The following is a 12,605-nucleotide window of genomic DNA, read 5'->3' as shown; positions in this document are numbered from 1 at the left end:
AGATGGCTCAGTAGAATAAGCACTTTCCTGGCAAGCACAAGGGTCTGAGTTCAATCCCCAGTTCCGCCAAAAAAAAAAAAAAAAAAAAAAAAAAAAAAAAAAAAAAAAAAAAAAGAAGGAAGGAGAACAAAATGAAAAAAAAAGAATTAAGTTATATCACGTGCAGGTACAAATTCCCTATGGTGAGTGTGACCATTATGTAAATATATACTAATAAAAAAAATTTTAAAGTAATGATTTCTGTAATACCACTTGGTTTTAAAGTTTAAGGAAAATGACATAGAAAACTTAATAAAATCATTAGCAATGAGTATGATCTTCACTTTCTTCTTTGTAAATGTTTTTCTATATTTTGCTAATTATAATCATTTAAAATTAAAAAAGTTCTAAGAAACTGAATCCTGCCACATTTATCATATATAGCAATAGCTTCAAAACTCTGCATTGATTCAATGCTTCCACTTCTAAGAATCTTCCAAGGAAACAGTAGAAGTATAAAGATGACCCAGAGTACTCATTACAATGTCATAATGCCCCAAAACTAGAAACAGCCTAAATGCCCTGTAATGACAGTCTGATTCACAGACATTTACTGAAATGCTATCAGAGGTAGATTATTAAACATAAATACATTTTGCTAGGTGAAAAGCAGGCTACCACAACACACTGAGATAGAACTTTTTTAAACATAGAAAAATTACTGAAAATATATATAGTTCTCAAAAACATTAAAATTTTGAGTAGCAAGTAGTCATGAACTCAAATGTCATCTATGTTCTGATTCCTAATTCTTATCTTTTGTCCATGAATAGGAGTTACATATTTACATAACTACTCAATATTTCCAAGGAGATGTCTTAGTGAGTGTATCAGACTTAATACACTCAGGAGGAGTTCCTGCGCTTTCCTTCCCAGCAAGGTGGGGGAGGAGACCTGTTTTCTCAGGCCGCCCATGTCACGTGATGGCAGCTCCACTCTTTCTACTCCGGTTCTTCCCCATCATAATGCACATCAAATCTATCAGAATTTGTGATGATTCCACCCACATTATCACTTTCTTTTTCTTCCATGCATTGTCTTGAACATATAACAATCCACTGACATACCACAAATTTGTATACTGTCTTCCCCAGGAATATGAGCTTGACGACAGCAGAGACTTTGTGCTGTGCCATATTTTCATAATGAAGAACAATGCTAGTCAGTAACAAGCACACAGTAACAATTCAATGAACATGTTTCCCCCTTCCATTTCTTTTAAAGCTTAAAAACAAATCCATATTCCTCATAAAGGAAAGCTACTAATAAAAAGAGACTCCATTTTTACATGGTTATTACAATCACTAACAGAGTTTTTCTGTACTTAACGCAGGTTCTACAGGGTGTTCAGGGTCTCACTACGTAGATCAGACTTGTAGAGATTCTCCTGTGTACAGCCTCCCAAGTGCTGGGATTACAGGTGCTTGCCACCACACTCAGTCTCAATCGTTGTCTCAGTGCGCCCCGGGAGCAAGGCTGGCATGGCATGCCGGGGATTGAACCCCGGACACTATGCTCTGCTTAAGCAGGCACTTTAGCCCACTGAGTTATGAGGCTGGCCCACTAAGAGATCTTTTTAAATCACTACAGACTAAATAAAACATAAGATATAACCCTATTTTTACTAATAAAAGAAATGTCTGATCATAGAACAAAACATGTTTATGAACACAACATGAAAGCAAAATTTTAAAAAAGGGTACAATTTATGTAAAAGCTACACCTTCAATAGAAAGCAACATATTTAAATGTTTTCCAAATATATGGAAAAGGGAAAGATAAAAGAATATTTTAAATGTGCCAACTTACTTTGTGCATGTTCGCACTGGCCATGTGATAGGCCAGAAAGTTGTACCAATACATGCAGTCTTCCTGATCCGGGGATAGGGTATGAGGCTGGTGGTACCTCTGGAACTGAGTGATCATCTTCTTATGTAGATCCTAAAACCAAAACTGACCATTTCAGAGGATACAGGTAGTTCTACAACATATACATCACAGTAATTCCAGCTTCCAAAGCTATTAAAAATGCAACCTTCCAAAGATACTTAATAATTACAACAGGAAAAAATAGTACATTTAGAATGGAGAAAAGGTAGATTCCACTCTAAGGAAATAAGCAACATGTACATTATCCATAAGACACATTAATATCAGGGGCCAGGGAGATGGCTCAGTGGAATAAGCGCTTCCCTGACAAGCACAACGGCCTGAGTTCAATCCCCAGTTCCGCAAAAAAAAAAGACACATTAATATCAAGTATGCCCTAATTTGACACATTCAAGATATGGGATCATTTCTGTAATAATTTTTGCCAAACATGCATAACCTTAATCTAATCAGGAAAAAATAACTGACAAAATCAAATCAGGGGACACTACAAAATAACTGTCTGATATTGTTCAATAGCAATACCACCATGAAAGACAAAAAATAAGGAATTTCCATAGATTTGAGGAAATTAAGGCAAATGGCAACTGGAGAAATGAGTTGATGATATGCAACATGAGACCTGAATTGAATCTGGACCATTTAAGATCATCAGTGGGCAAGGTGGAAAAATTTAGTTGTCAGTAGTGTATTACTGGTAAAAGTTGGCCTACTTAATTAAATCCTGTTATAAGATGGTAACATTAGGGGGAGCTAGATGACATGTTTATGCATAAAAACTGACTGGTTTTCGTCACTTAGAAAGTCTAAAACTATAAAACAATTTTTAAATTACAGAGATGCAGGTACCTGAAGTTGGCTGCGATTCTTCTCTGTAAGAAAATCTACTTGAAGATCATGTAAATAATAACAAAATGACTTTCCGTTCCGGTCACAGAATAATAGAGACTTATTAACGAACTCTTGCAGTATGTCTTCAACTTCTTCAGTTTCCATGTCCCACAGAATACATAACACCTAGGAATCATTTCAAGCATTTAATGTGCCACAGAATTAAATGAAAAAGCACTACAGTCAGGGCACTATCTCTCTCTCTCTCACATACACACGGCCCCAAATAAGAATGTCTCCACTGCACAGGAAGCCCAACTATTTCTCACTCTAGAAAAATTGGATGCTTTTCCAATTTCCTCAGAACCATGAGCTCACCACGAGTTGGTGAGCCCACCTGCAAAGGAGCTGATGTTCCCACCATTCTCCATCACTCCCGCAGGGCCCCAACTTTATGCTTGCATTATCCTCCCCAACAATGCCCTCAGCACTGTGTTCAAGATCGAGTCCTGCTGGACCATCTGTTACCTTTGTAGGCACCTTGACATCCTTCTGCAGGATGGAGAGGTCCGTGTAATAGTCTTTGATGTCTTCTCTAAGCATTTCAACACTTATAGACATGGCTTCATCTAGAGCCTCGTAATCATAAGACGAAGACTTCCTAATTCTCTTAAACTGCTTATTCTGAAGCTGCCTGAGGTAGTACTCCCAGCGGTTGGGAAAATCACGGAGCAATGCACCGATTAAGGACACTACAAGAGGAGAGCCTAAAAAATAAATAAGCAACTGTGTTAATACTATCTTAGCTGAAAAATCTCCACTAGGTTAAGAAATCAAGTAATTTAAGATTTTGGGGTTTTTTTTGGGGGGGTTGCTTGTTTTGTTTGTTTTTGGGTTTTTGTTTGTTTGGTGGGTTTTTTGTTGTTGTTGGTTTGTTTTGTTTTGAGACAAGGTCTTGCTTCATAGTTTAGGCTAGCCTTGAGCTCACTCTGTAGCCCCGGCTGACCTCCAACGTGCAACAATCCTCCTACGTACTTCTCCTGAGTGCTGAGATTACAAGGTGTACACCCACAACAACCAACCAACTTAGTTTGTAAAAACAATTTCCATTGCCCATTAATGAAAATCTTAAGTTATTTCTAACTGCTGTATCTACTTTTTTTTTGTATTTAGTAGAGTCTACAGGGTCTCACTACATAGATGGAACTCATAGTGATTCTCCTGTTTTCAGCCTCCCAAGCAGTGGCATACAGGGGTGGCCACCACGCCCAAGCTCAAGCGCCATCTCAGTATGCCCAGCTGGCGGGGCCGGCACGGCACGCTGGGGCTGGAACCCTGGTCCCTGAGTCAGCTGGATCTACTTTTAATTATTTATTATAATGAAATTGCTAAAACTAAGGAAGATACCATTTAAGGCTATTCATCACAAAATTATTTACAATAGTGAAAAATCATAAACAATGTTCAATAGTAGAAAATGGTTGAGTAAATAAAGGTATTTCACAATACTGATACATTTTTTCAAAAAATATTTAACAATATGGAAAAATAAGATATACAAAAAAATAAGAATCAAAACTATGTGAATTATTAAAATTCAAATTTTTATTGGACTACATAAAATTTTAAATTTTGGTATATGAAAAAATAATGCAAGTGAAGCCCATTACAGTGGTACACACCAGTAATTTCAGCTACTCGGAAGGCTGAAGCAGAAGGATCACAAGTTTGAGGCCAACCTCTACAACCTAGCAAAATCTTGTTTCAAAATAAAATAATACAAAGGATTGGGGATGTAATTAATGTTCCCTAGTATCAGTATCATTTAAAAAAAAAAAAAAAAGCCATATAGGTAAACTAAAGTAAATACAAAAACTCTGAATAAATGTTTGCAAAAATATAACAAAAGAGCCAGGTATGATATAGCTCAGTGGCAAAGCAAGTTCCTGATTTCAATTCCTGGTACCAAAAAAAAAAAAAAAAGAAAAAACAAAACAAGCAAACAACAATGACAACAACAACACAAAAAAATATGTAAGTGTGTGTGTATGTGTGTGTGTGTATAAAACAAAAAGCTAAAAGCGTCAATAGAGTATTTGAAATCAAATTCAATATTTTTTTATTTTCCTTTTTAAAAAAGCAATTAAAACTACTTGTTACCAAAAAAAAAAAAAAGTCAGGAATAACTTCTTAAATGAACGGATCCCATGAACAATGGTGATGTTATGATGCCAGTACTTCGGTTTCCACTAAAGCTTCCTGGCTCATAACTCTCTCAAGTCGGACCACAGAAATAAACTTCCCTTCCCCAAGCTGAATCACAGAAACACTAATTCACACCACCACCACCCTTCATCTTCATGCTGGCCATAAAAGAAACTGGCTTACTTTGTCTGGGGGTAAGTCACAGGAACTCCATTACAGAAAGTGCATCCCCCACAGCCACCGAAGGAAGAATGCTGCGGAGAGGTCAAAGCATACAGCACACGGGGCTGGGTTTGTCCATGCCATTAGCAGCCTCAGACCACACTCTGTACAATCACCTTTACCCCAGTGGCCTGTGCTTCACTCAGCCTATGCAGGGCTGCCTCCCTCAGAAACCCCAAAGGTCAGAGATATTCTGAATGGCTGGGGGCATGGAGATCTTTTCTGGGGCCCCAGAGGTTCTGGGGACTGTACCCAGGGTCTTCAGACTAAACCACATGCCCAGCCCTTCTTTTTTAATTTTGAAACAAGGTCTCCCTAGGGTACCCAGGCTGGCCTCCTTCATATGTAAAATAAACAACTATACCTTTGCATTCTTTTATAATACTGTGAGCTTCTTCTGGCAAATCTGCTTTCTTCTTATTAACAAAAAGTGATAAAATTTCAAGTCCTTTTTCTTTTCCAAGGCCACTCTCCACAGGGACTACATATTTAGGACCTGCAATAAAATCACAAACCATAGGAAATAATTTGGTATGCCACTTATTCAGATGCCCTTGAATAAAATAATTAATACCTTTCTAGATAAAGGAACTAAAATATAAATTAATCATCCTTACCCATTACTGAATCCGTAACACTCTTATCTCTGGTTGTAAGAAGAATCTGACACTGATTGTCAAAAGCTTTTAACACCCAAGGATCCCAAATATCATCCAAAATCAACAGAGACCTTTAAAAATAAGCATAAAGAATCACTACTCACAGTTATTTTTAGTTTCCTTTAAAAATAAACCTACCAGTATTTTTTAATAGACTTTTTTTTTTTTTTTTCTGTACTAGGGGTTAAAGTCAGGACTGTGCACTCGTCAGGCAGGCGTTTAATCTGCTGAGCTATATCCCTGGCTACCAGTATTTTTTTGAATCTATCAAATAAAAGAACAAACTTCTAGCTATGATTCTCCCTCTATCCATTGCTATATTCCCTTTCCAAATGCTGATTCAAGAAAATCAACTAGACTTTCCTTCTTCACACCCCAAATCAGAACATAATAAAGGCTGGAGAGATAGCTCAGTGGCCTAAGCACCTGCCTAGCAAGTGAAAGGTGCTAAGTTTGATCCCTGGTAAGAAAAACAAAATTACTGTCATCAGTAAATTAAAATTAAAATTAACTGTCATCAGTTCCAAAAAAAAATTAACTGTCACACAAAAAAAGAAGAGAGTACATTATACAAGTGTCAGAAATTCATTCTTCCAGGGGGCTGGTGAGATGGCTCAGTGGTCTAAAGCACCTACTTAGAACAAGCTAAGCTAAGCAAAGCACAGGGACCGCGGTTCAATCCCCCAGCACCACATGCCAGCCAGCCCCGCCCCCTGGTGGGCTGAGCTGGCCACACACAGACACAAAATAAATAAATAAATATTTAAAAAAAAAAAGACTTCCAGTAGGCTACTGCATCAGGGTGGAAGCACACATCCTTGTCCTGTTCCTGATTTCAGAGGAAATGATACAGTTACCTTGTTTTTTTATGTTTTTGTGTCCCTATGTTGATGTCTGTACATCTGATGGATCAGTGCCCCTAGTGGCTTTAGTAATAAAAGTTCCCTCACAGTGTGTCCTGCAGTGTCAGCTCTGCGGGCCATGCTGACTTTGGCTCCACATGGGCACAACTGCTCAGCATCTACATGGCCTCTTAGCTGCAGTCAGGATCAATGATTATGGGTACTTCAGCGACCAAGCTGCTCCACCAGCTGGGAGGTAGTGCTCTTAAGTGGGGCAGATTCCCCAGCAGGTCTGCAGCTGGCATGTCCAGCTCCAAGTGCACCTTTCAAGAGTCACATGGGAGGGCTGGGGAGATAGCTCAGTAGACTAAGCGCTTGCTTAGTAAGTGCAAGGTCCTGAGTTCAATCCCCAATACCACAAAAAAAAAAAAAGAGTCATGTGGGGTGGAGCCACTCTGATGGTCCTGTTCAGGCAAAGCACAGCGAACAGCAACAGGGACACAGTACCTGTCAGTTTCTAAGGGCTGCACCAGACCAGGGCGAGCAAGGCTCTGAATGAATGACAGAAGAGGCAGAGAGCAGGGTGCCTGCCAGGGTCTGACAGCCAGCTGGAGGCACATCAGTGGGCACAGAGGAAATGCTCACCAGTGTCTGAGGATTTGGGCTGCCATCCTGTAGCCTCCCAGAGCCCAGCTGCTAAGGGCAGCGTTCTCAGATGATCCCTAAAGCCTCAGTGGGCTTAGCTGCTCAGGGCAAGCTACTTGGCTGCTTCACAGGTTGTAAATATGATTATATTCTTAAAATAAGCAGCAACTAAGCTGTATCTCCCTTTAGCTAATGAAAACTGAGTTGATAATAGAGCCTTACATAAAATTATAATTACTAAATTAATCAAGTATTGAAAACCCAAACTCTTGAAATATACAGAAGTCATATGGATACCTCTAAAAACTAACACAACCTCACAGAATGGGCTCATTAAAAATCCTTCTTTTGTGCTGGTGAGATAGCTCAGCAGTCTAAAGCTCCTGCTTAGACAAGCACAGGGACCATGGTTCGATCCCGGACACACGCCGTGCCAGTCCCACTCCCAGCATGGACTGAGCTGGACACACAAAAAAAATCCTTCCTGAGCCAGCGAGATAGCTCCATGGGGTAAGTGCCTTTTTAAGCAAGTGCAGGGACCAGAGTTCAATTCCTAGCACCACATGCCATGCTGGCCCCACCCGTGGGCACACTGAACCAGCCACATCTGGATCAGGACCAGGCATTGTGGTGCACATCTGTACTCCCAGCACTGAGGAGGCTGAAAACAGGAGGATCACTATGAGTCCATACATTAAAAAAAAAAAAAAAAATCCTTGCTGTCTTTCACCAACTTTTATTCTCTTTCTTGTTCTATGTTAATGCATCAGAAACAGTGGACTCAAAGTAGGAAGTACGCACTATTCTAATAAGGACCACGTGTCACCTCACCTACATGAGTTATCCATCTTGAGAGCCTACAACAGCACTTAGGAGACAATGTGGTGAGCAGAGTGAAAAAAGGAAAGAAGTGACAATGTCAGGGCAAGCAGTAGCTAGTACTTTTTTTAATACGAGAGAGAGCAGGAGCAGGAAAGTAACAGCTCTTCTTTGCCCCTCTACAGAACAGCAGGATGTCCACTGGAAAGTCTCCTGCACCTACTCAATCTGACACCTGTACCTTGGGTGCTTGCGCAGCATCAGAATGCGGAGTCTGTCTTTGGCCTCTTCAATATTAAGAGGAATCCTCTGGGAGAAACTCTCATCCTGATCCAAACGTGTGCAAAGATTCTGCAGTTTCATCAGAAGTCCAGATTTGTCTTGTTTTCCAACCGACACCCAATGCACACCCCCCGGGAAACAACCTAACAAGGAAAAGAATGTTAAGAGTAAGGCCTTTGGTGGGAGTTTCTTTTCACTCCAAACTTCCATTTCATCATGTGTTCCCCTTTTCTAGATTTGATCTATAAACTTTTTTTTTCCCGAACCGGGGATTGAACTCAGGCCCTTGCACTTGCCAGGCAAGTACTTATTCTACTGAGCTATCTCCCCGGCCCCTTGGTCTATAAACTTTGATAGGAGGTCATTGCAGAGTTTTAAAGCTTGAATCTAAGAGAAACTGAAGAGTTAGACAAACTGAAGTTTGGAGTAAAACTGATGTTTATCAGGAAAATCTCACAAAGCAGAACTTCAGTCTGTGTTCCACATCATTGGTGATCACTTCTCAACCTCAGTACTTCAAATACTGTGGGTGGAGTAGCTCTCTGCTATGAAGAACTTACCATATATTACAGACTGGTAACTAACTTTCTGGCCTCTTCCTTAGTCGCCAGTAAGATGCCCCTCACCACTAGAGACAGCCAAAAATGTCCCCAAAGACTGTCAAATGTCCCCTAGAAACAAAATCACCTTGGCTAAGAACCGCTGGTAACCAGAAACACATAACTTGCTCATTATTATTCTCATGTATAGACATGCATAGTAAATTAAGTCCAAGTCTGGCTCTACAGTTTACAAGCTACACAATTTTTAGCAAAAATCTTCATTTCATTCTCATCTGACATACTGAAATAAAACTATTCTACCTTTCAGAGTTCCTGTGAGAAATTAATAATATAAAGCATTTGAAATTGCTATGTGAACTATTATAACAGGCAGAATTGTTAGTGTTACTGATCACTTTTAAACAGTTTTATGCTTTTAATTAGTAAGTGCTTGTAATGATAGCTGCAATTACTATCACTGTTACCATGTTTATTGATCATACAGTCCCCAGCTTGAAGAGGTGGCGCATGCATGACTTCCACTGGCAGCTTGCGCCACTAACAGTGGAAGTGATAGTCACACATGGGGCAGTCACGCTGTGACTTTCAGATTATGGCTTTATTGTGAATGTGTGAAGCATATCTTGAAGCATTTTTATTTATGTATGTTTCAGAAGTCAAGGCTCTCAAGCCTTCACAACTATACTTAATCAGCTCCACATACCTTAAAAAAATACACATGCTAACATATATACACACATATATAAGAGAAGGGTTCCTATGTGTAAAATGTGGTGAACAGTAGCATCAGATCGCAGATCAGTGACATGAGCAATAAATATTTCTATTACATGGTCTTAAAAGTAAAAAAAAAAAAAAAAAAGGCTGTGTGGAGGCAGCTCCTGCGTCTAGGACACCCCAAAGTTAGGACTTTTCTTTGCATACCTGAGGCCTCCTGCAGTGGGTCTGCAGCTGTCATCATGCCACGGAATGAATATATTGAGTTACACCATAAACGCTATGGGTACCACTTGGATTACAATGGGAAAAAGAGAAAGAAGGAAAATCAAGAGGCTCATTAACATTCGAAGAAGGCCAAAAAAAATGATGGGCCTGAAGGCTAAGCTGTACCACAAACAGCGCCATGCAGAGAAAATACTAATGAAGAAGACTACCAAGATGCATGAAAAGAGAAACACCAAACAAAAGAATGATGAAAAGACTCCACAAGGAGCAGGACCTGCCTCCCTGCTGGACAGAGAAGGACAGTCTCATGCAAAAGTACCTTCCAACATGATTAAACAAAAATGAAAAGAAAAGGTGGGTAAATGGGAAGTTCCTCTGCCCAAAGTTCGTGCCCAAGGAGAAATGGGAGTATTAAAAGTTATTCAAACTAGAAAGAGAAAAAAGAAGGTATGGAAGAGGATGGTTACTAAAGTCTGCTTTGTTGGAGATGACTTTACAAGAAAACCACCTAAATATGGAATACTCATTAGGCCAATGGGCTTATGTTTTAAGAAGATCCATGTAACACATCCTGAACTGAAAGTCACCTTTTGCCTGCCAATACTTAATGTGAAAAAGAATCCTTCATCACTACTATACACAACTTTGGGTGTTATTACTAAAGGAACAGTGATTGAGGTGTACGTGAGCAAGCTGGGCCTTGTGACACAAGGAGGCAAGGTTATTTGGGGTAAGTATGCCCAGGTAACCAACAATCCTGAAAATGATGGATGCATCAGTGCAATCTTACTAGTTTGACAGATGTTTCATACAGTGACTTCTTACACTTATTGAAGACTACCGATCAATCAGAAAAACTATAACTTGAATACTGCTGAACAACTCTCATGACTATGTTCATCAAGAAAACTATTAAACTGTAAAAACATTTTAAAATAAATAAATGCAAAAAAAGAAGAAAAATATAGATACAAATACGAATGTATTAAACTACACCAGTAAGAAAAGAAGGAAAAAATGGAAACAAAGCTTTTGCAAATGGGGACGGAAGGATGGGTTGAAAGGAGAGAGGAATGGGGACAAAAAGAGTCAAGTTCTATGATGTACAGGTACAAATTCTCTATGATGAATGTGATCAATATGAAAACCTAAAACGGGCGCGCGACATTCGGCCCCGCCCGCTCGGCAGCTGGCCCTGATGCTGCTCACCCCGGTTATGGTCCTCGCCCGTGCTTTGTAAGCTGGCACCCAAGTCTCCCGACGTGGCCTCGTCATGGTGGCTGTGGCAGCGGCCTTGGCAGCGGCCGATCACCCTCCTGCAATGCCGCAGGCGGCGGGGGTCGGAGGGCCCACCACCCGGCGAGACTTCCACTGGCTGCGCCCCTTCCTGGCCAGAGTTGATTACCACAAAGCTGGGAATTTCTGGTCATGTGCACAGATTAATGGCTGGATCCTTGGCAGGCATGACGGCAGTTATCTGTACCTACCCTCTTGATGTGGTCAGGGTGCGCCTAGCATTCCAGGTGAAAGGGGAGCACACCTACACAGGAATTATTCATGCCTTCAAACCCATTTATGCAAAGGAAGGCGGTTTCCTTGGATGTTACAGAGGCCTGATGCCAACTATATTAGGAATGGCTCCATATGCAGGTGTTTCATTTTTTACTTTTGGTACCTTAAAGGGTGTTGGGCTTTCCTATGCCCCTACCCTTCTTGGCAGACCTTCATCAGACAATCCTAATGTGTTAGTTTTGAAAACTCACATAAATTTACTTTGTGGTGGTGTTGCTGGAGCAATAGCACAGACAATATCCTACCCATTTGATGTAACTTGTTGGAGAATGCAATTAGGAACTGTTCTGCCAGAATTTGAAAAGTGCCTTACCATGTGGGAGACTATGAAGTATGTCTACGGGAACCATGGGATCCGCAAGGGGCTGTACCGGGGCTTGTCTCTGAATTATATTCGCTGCATTCCTTCTCAAGCTGTGGCTTTTACAACATATGAACTTATGAAGCAATTTTTGCATCTCAACTAAAAAAAAAAAAATGTTGTTCGGGGTTTCCTTTTCTTTATAAACTCTCAGAAGGAAAAGTTAAATGCCGGAGAAGCATTACTTGAAGGGGATTATTTACCCTAGCACAGGAGCCACTGCTTTTTTAATACTTGATTTTTTTCCTTCTAAGTCATAAATCAAAAGTGCTTAACTGACTTTTTGATGTCAATCATTGTGTCTTAGAACACTGAAAAGAATTCCTCAACTGGGCCGGGGAGATGGCTCAGTGGAATAAGCGCTTCCCTGGCAAGTGCAAGGGCCTGAGTTCAATCCCCGGTTCTCAAAAAAAAAAAAAAAAAAAAAAAAAAGAATTCTTCAACTGATGCTAGCTAATGAGTGAGATTATTTGAAACTGGTTAAAAGTATTATTTGGAAATGCAGTGTCTGTAACTTCAAGTGAGTTCAAGAGATGGCCATTGGCTTTATTACACTGAAATCATGATCTTTCTTTGTTTCTTTCTTTGTGTGTGTTGGGGACCAAATCCATGACCTTGAACATGCTAAGCATGCAGTCTACCACTGAGCTACACTCTAAGCCTGTAATCATGATTTTGTAGAAAATCTATTATTGTTTATTGTTAAAATACGCAGGCATGGGAACATGGA

General features: G+C 40.0%; 1 protein-coding gene and 1 pseudogene across 3 annotated transcripts in view; one reads left to right on the top strand and one right to left on the bottom strand.

Annotated features, from left to right (window-relative positions):
• Apaf1 (apoptotic peptidase activating factor 1) overlaps window positions 1-12,605 on the bottom strand; it is a 108,753-nt gene that overhangs the window by 79,619 nt on the left and 16,529 nt on the right. For all 3 annotated transcript variants that reach the window (XM_023716643.1, XM_004623815.2, XM_023716646.1), the window contains exons 5-10: window positions 8,394-8,577; window positions 5,805-5,917; window positions 5,552-5,683; window positions 3,289-3,527; window positions 2,779-2,946; window positions 1,849-1,980 (exon numbers count right to left, since the gene is read on the bottom strand). In XM_023716643.1, the coding sequence (XP_023572411.1) occupies window positions 1,849-1,980; window positions 2,779-2,946; window positions 3,289-3,527; window positions 5,552-5,683; window positions 5,805-5,917; window positions 8,394-8,577 (968 nt within the window). The remainder of the gene's footprint in view (window positions 1-1,848; window positions 1,981-2,778; window positions 2,947-3,288; window positions 3,528-5,551; window positions 5,684-5,804; window positions 5,918-8,393; window positions 8,578-12,605) is intronic.
• On the top strand, window positions 11,345-12,142 carry LOC105742312 (annotated as a pseudogene).

Source organism: Octodon degus, unplaced genomic scaffold (assembly GCF_000260255.1).
Source record: "Octodon degus isolate 3935 unplaced genomic scaffold, OctDeg1.0 scaffold00004, whole genome shotgun sequence".
NCBI classification, from domain to species: domain Eukaryota; kingdom Metazoa; phylum Chordata; class Mammalia; order Rodentia; family Octodontidae; genus Octodon; species Octodon degus.
This window is presented reverse-complemented; position numbering and strand designations above follow the sequence as displayed.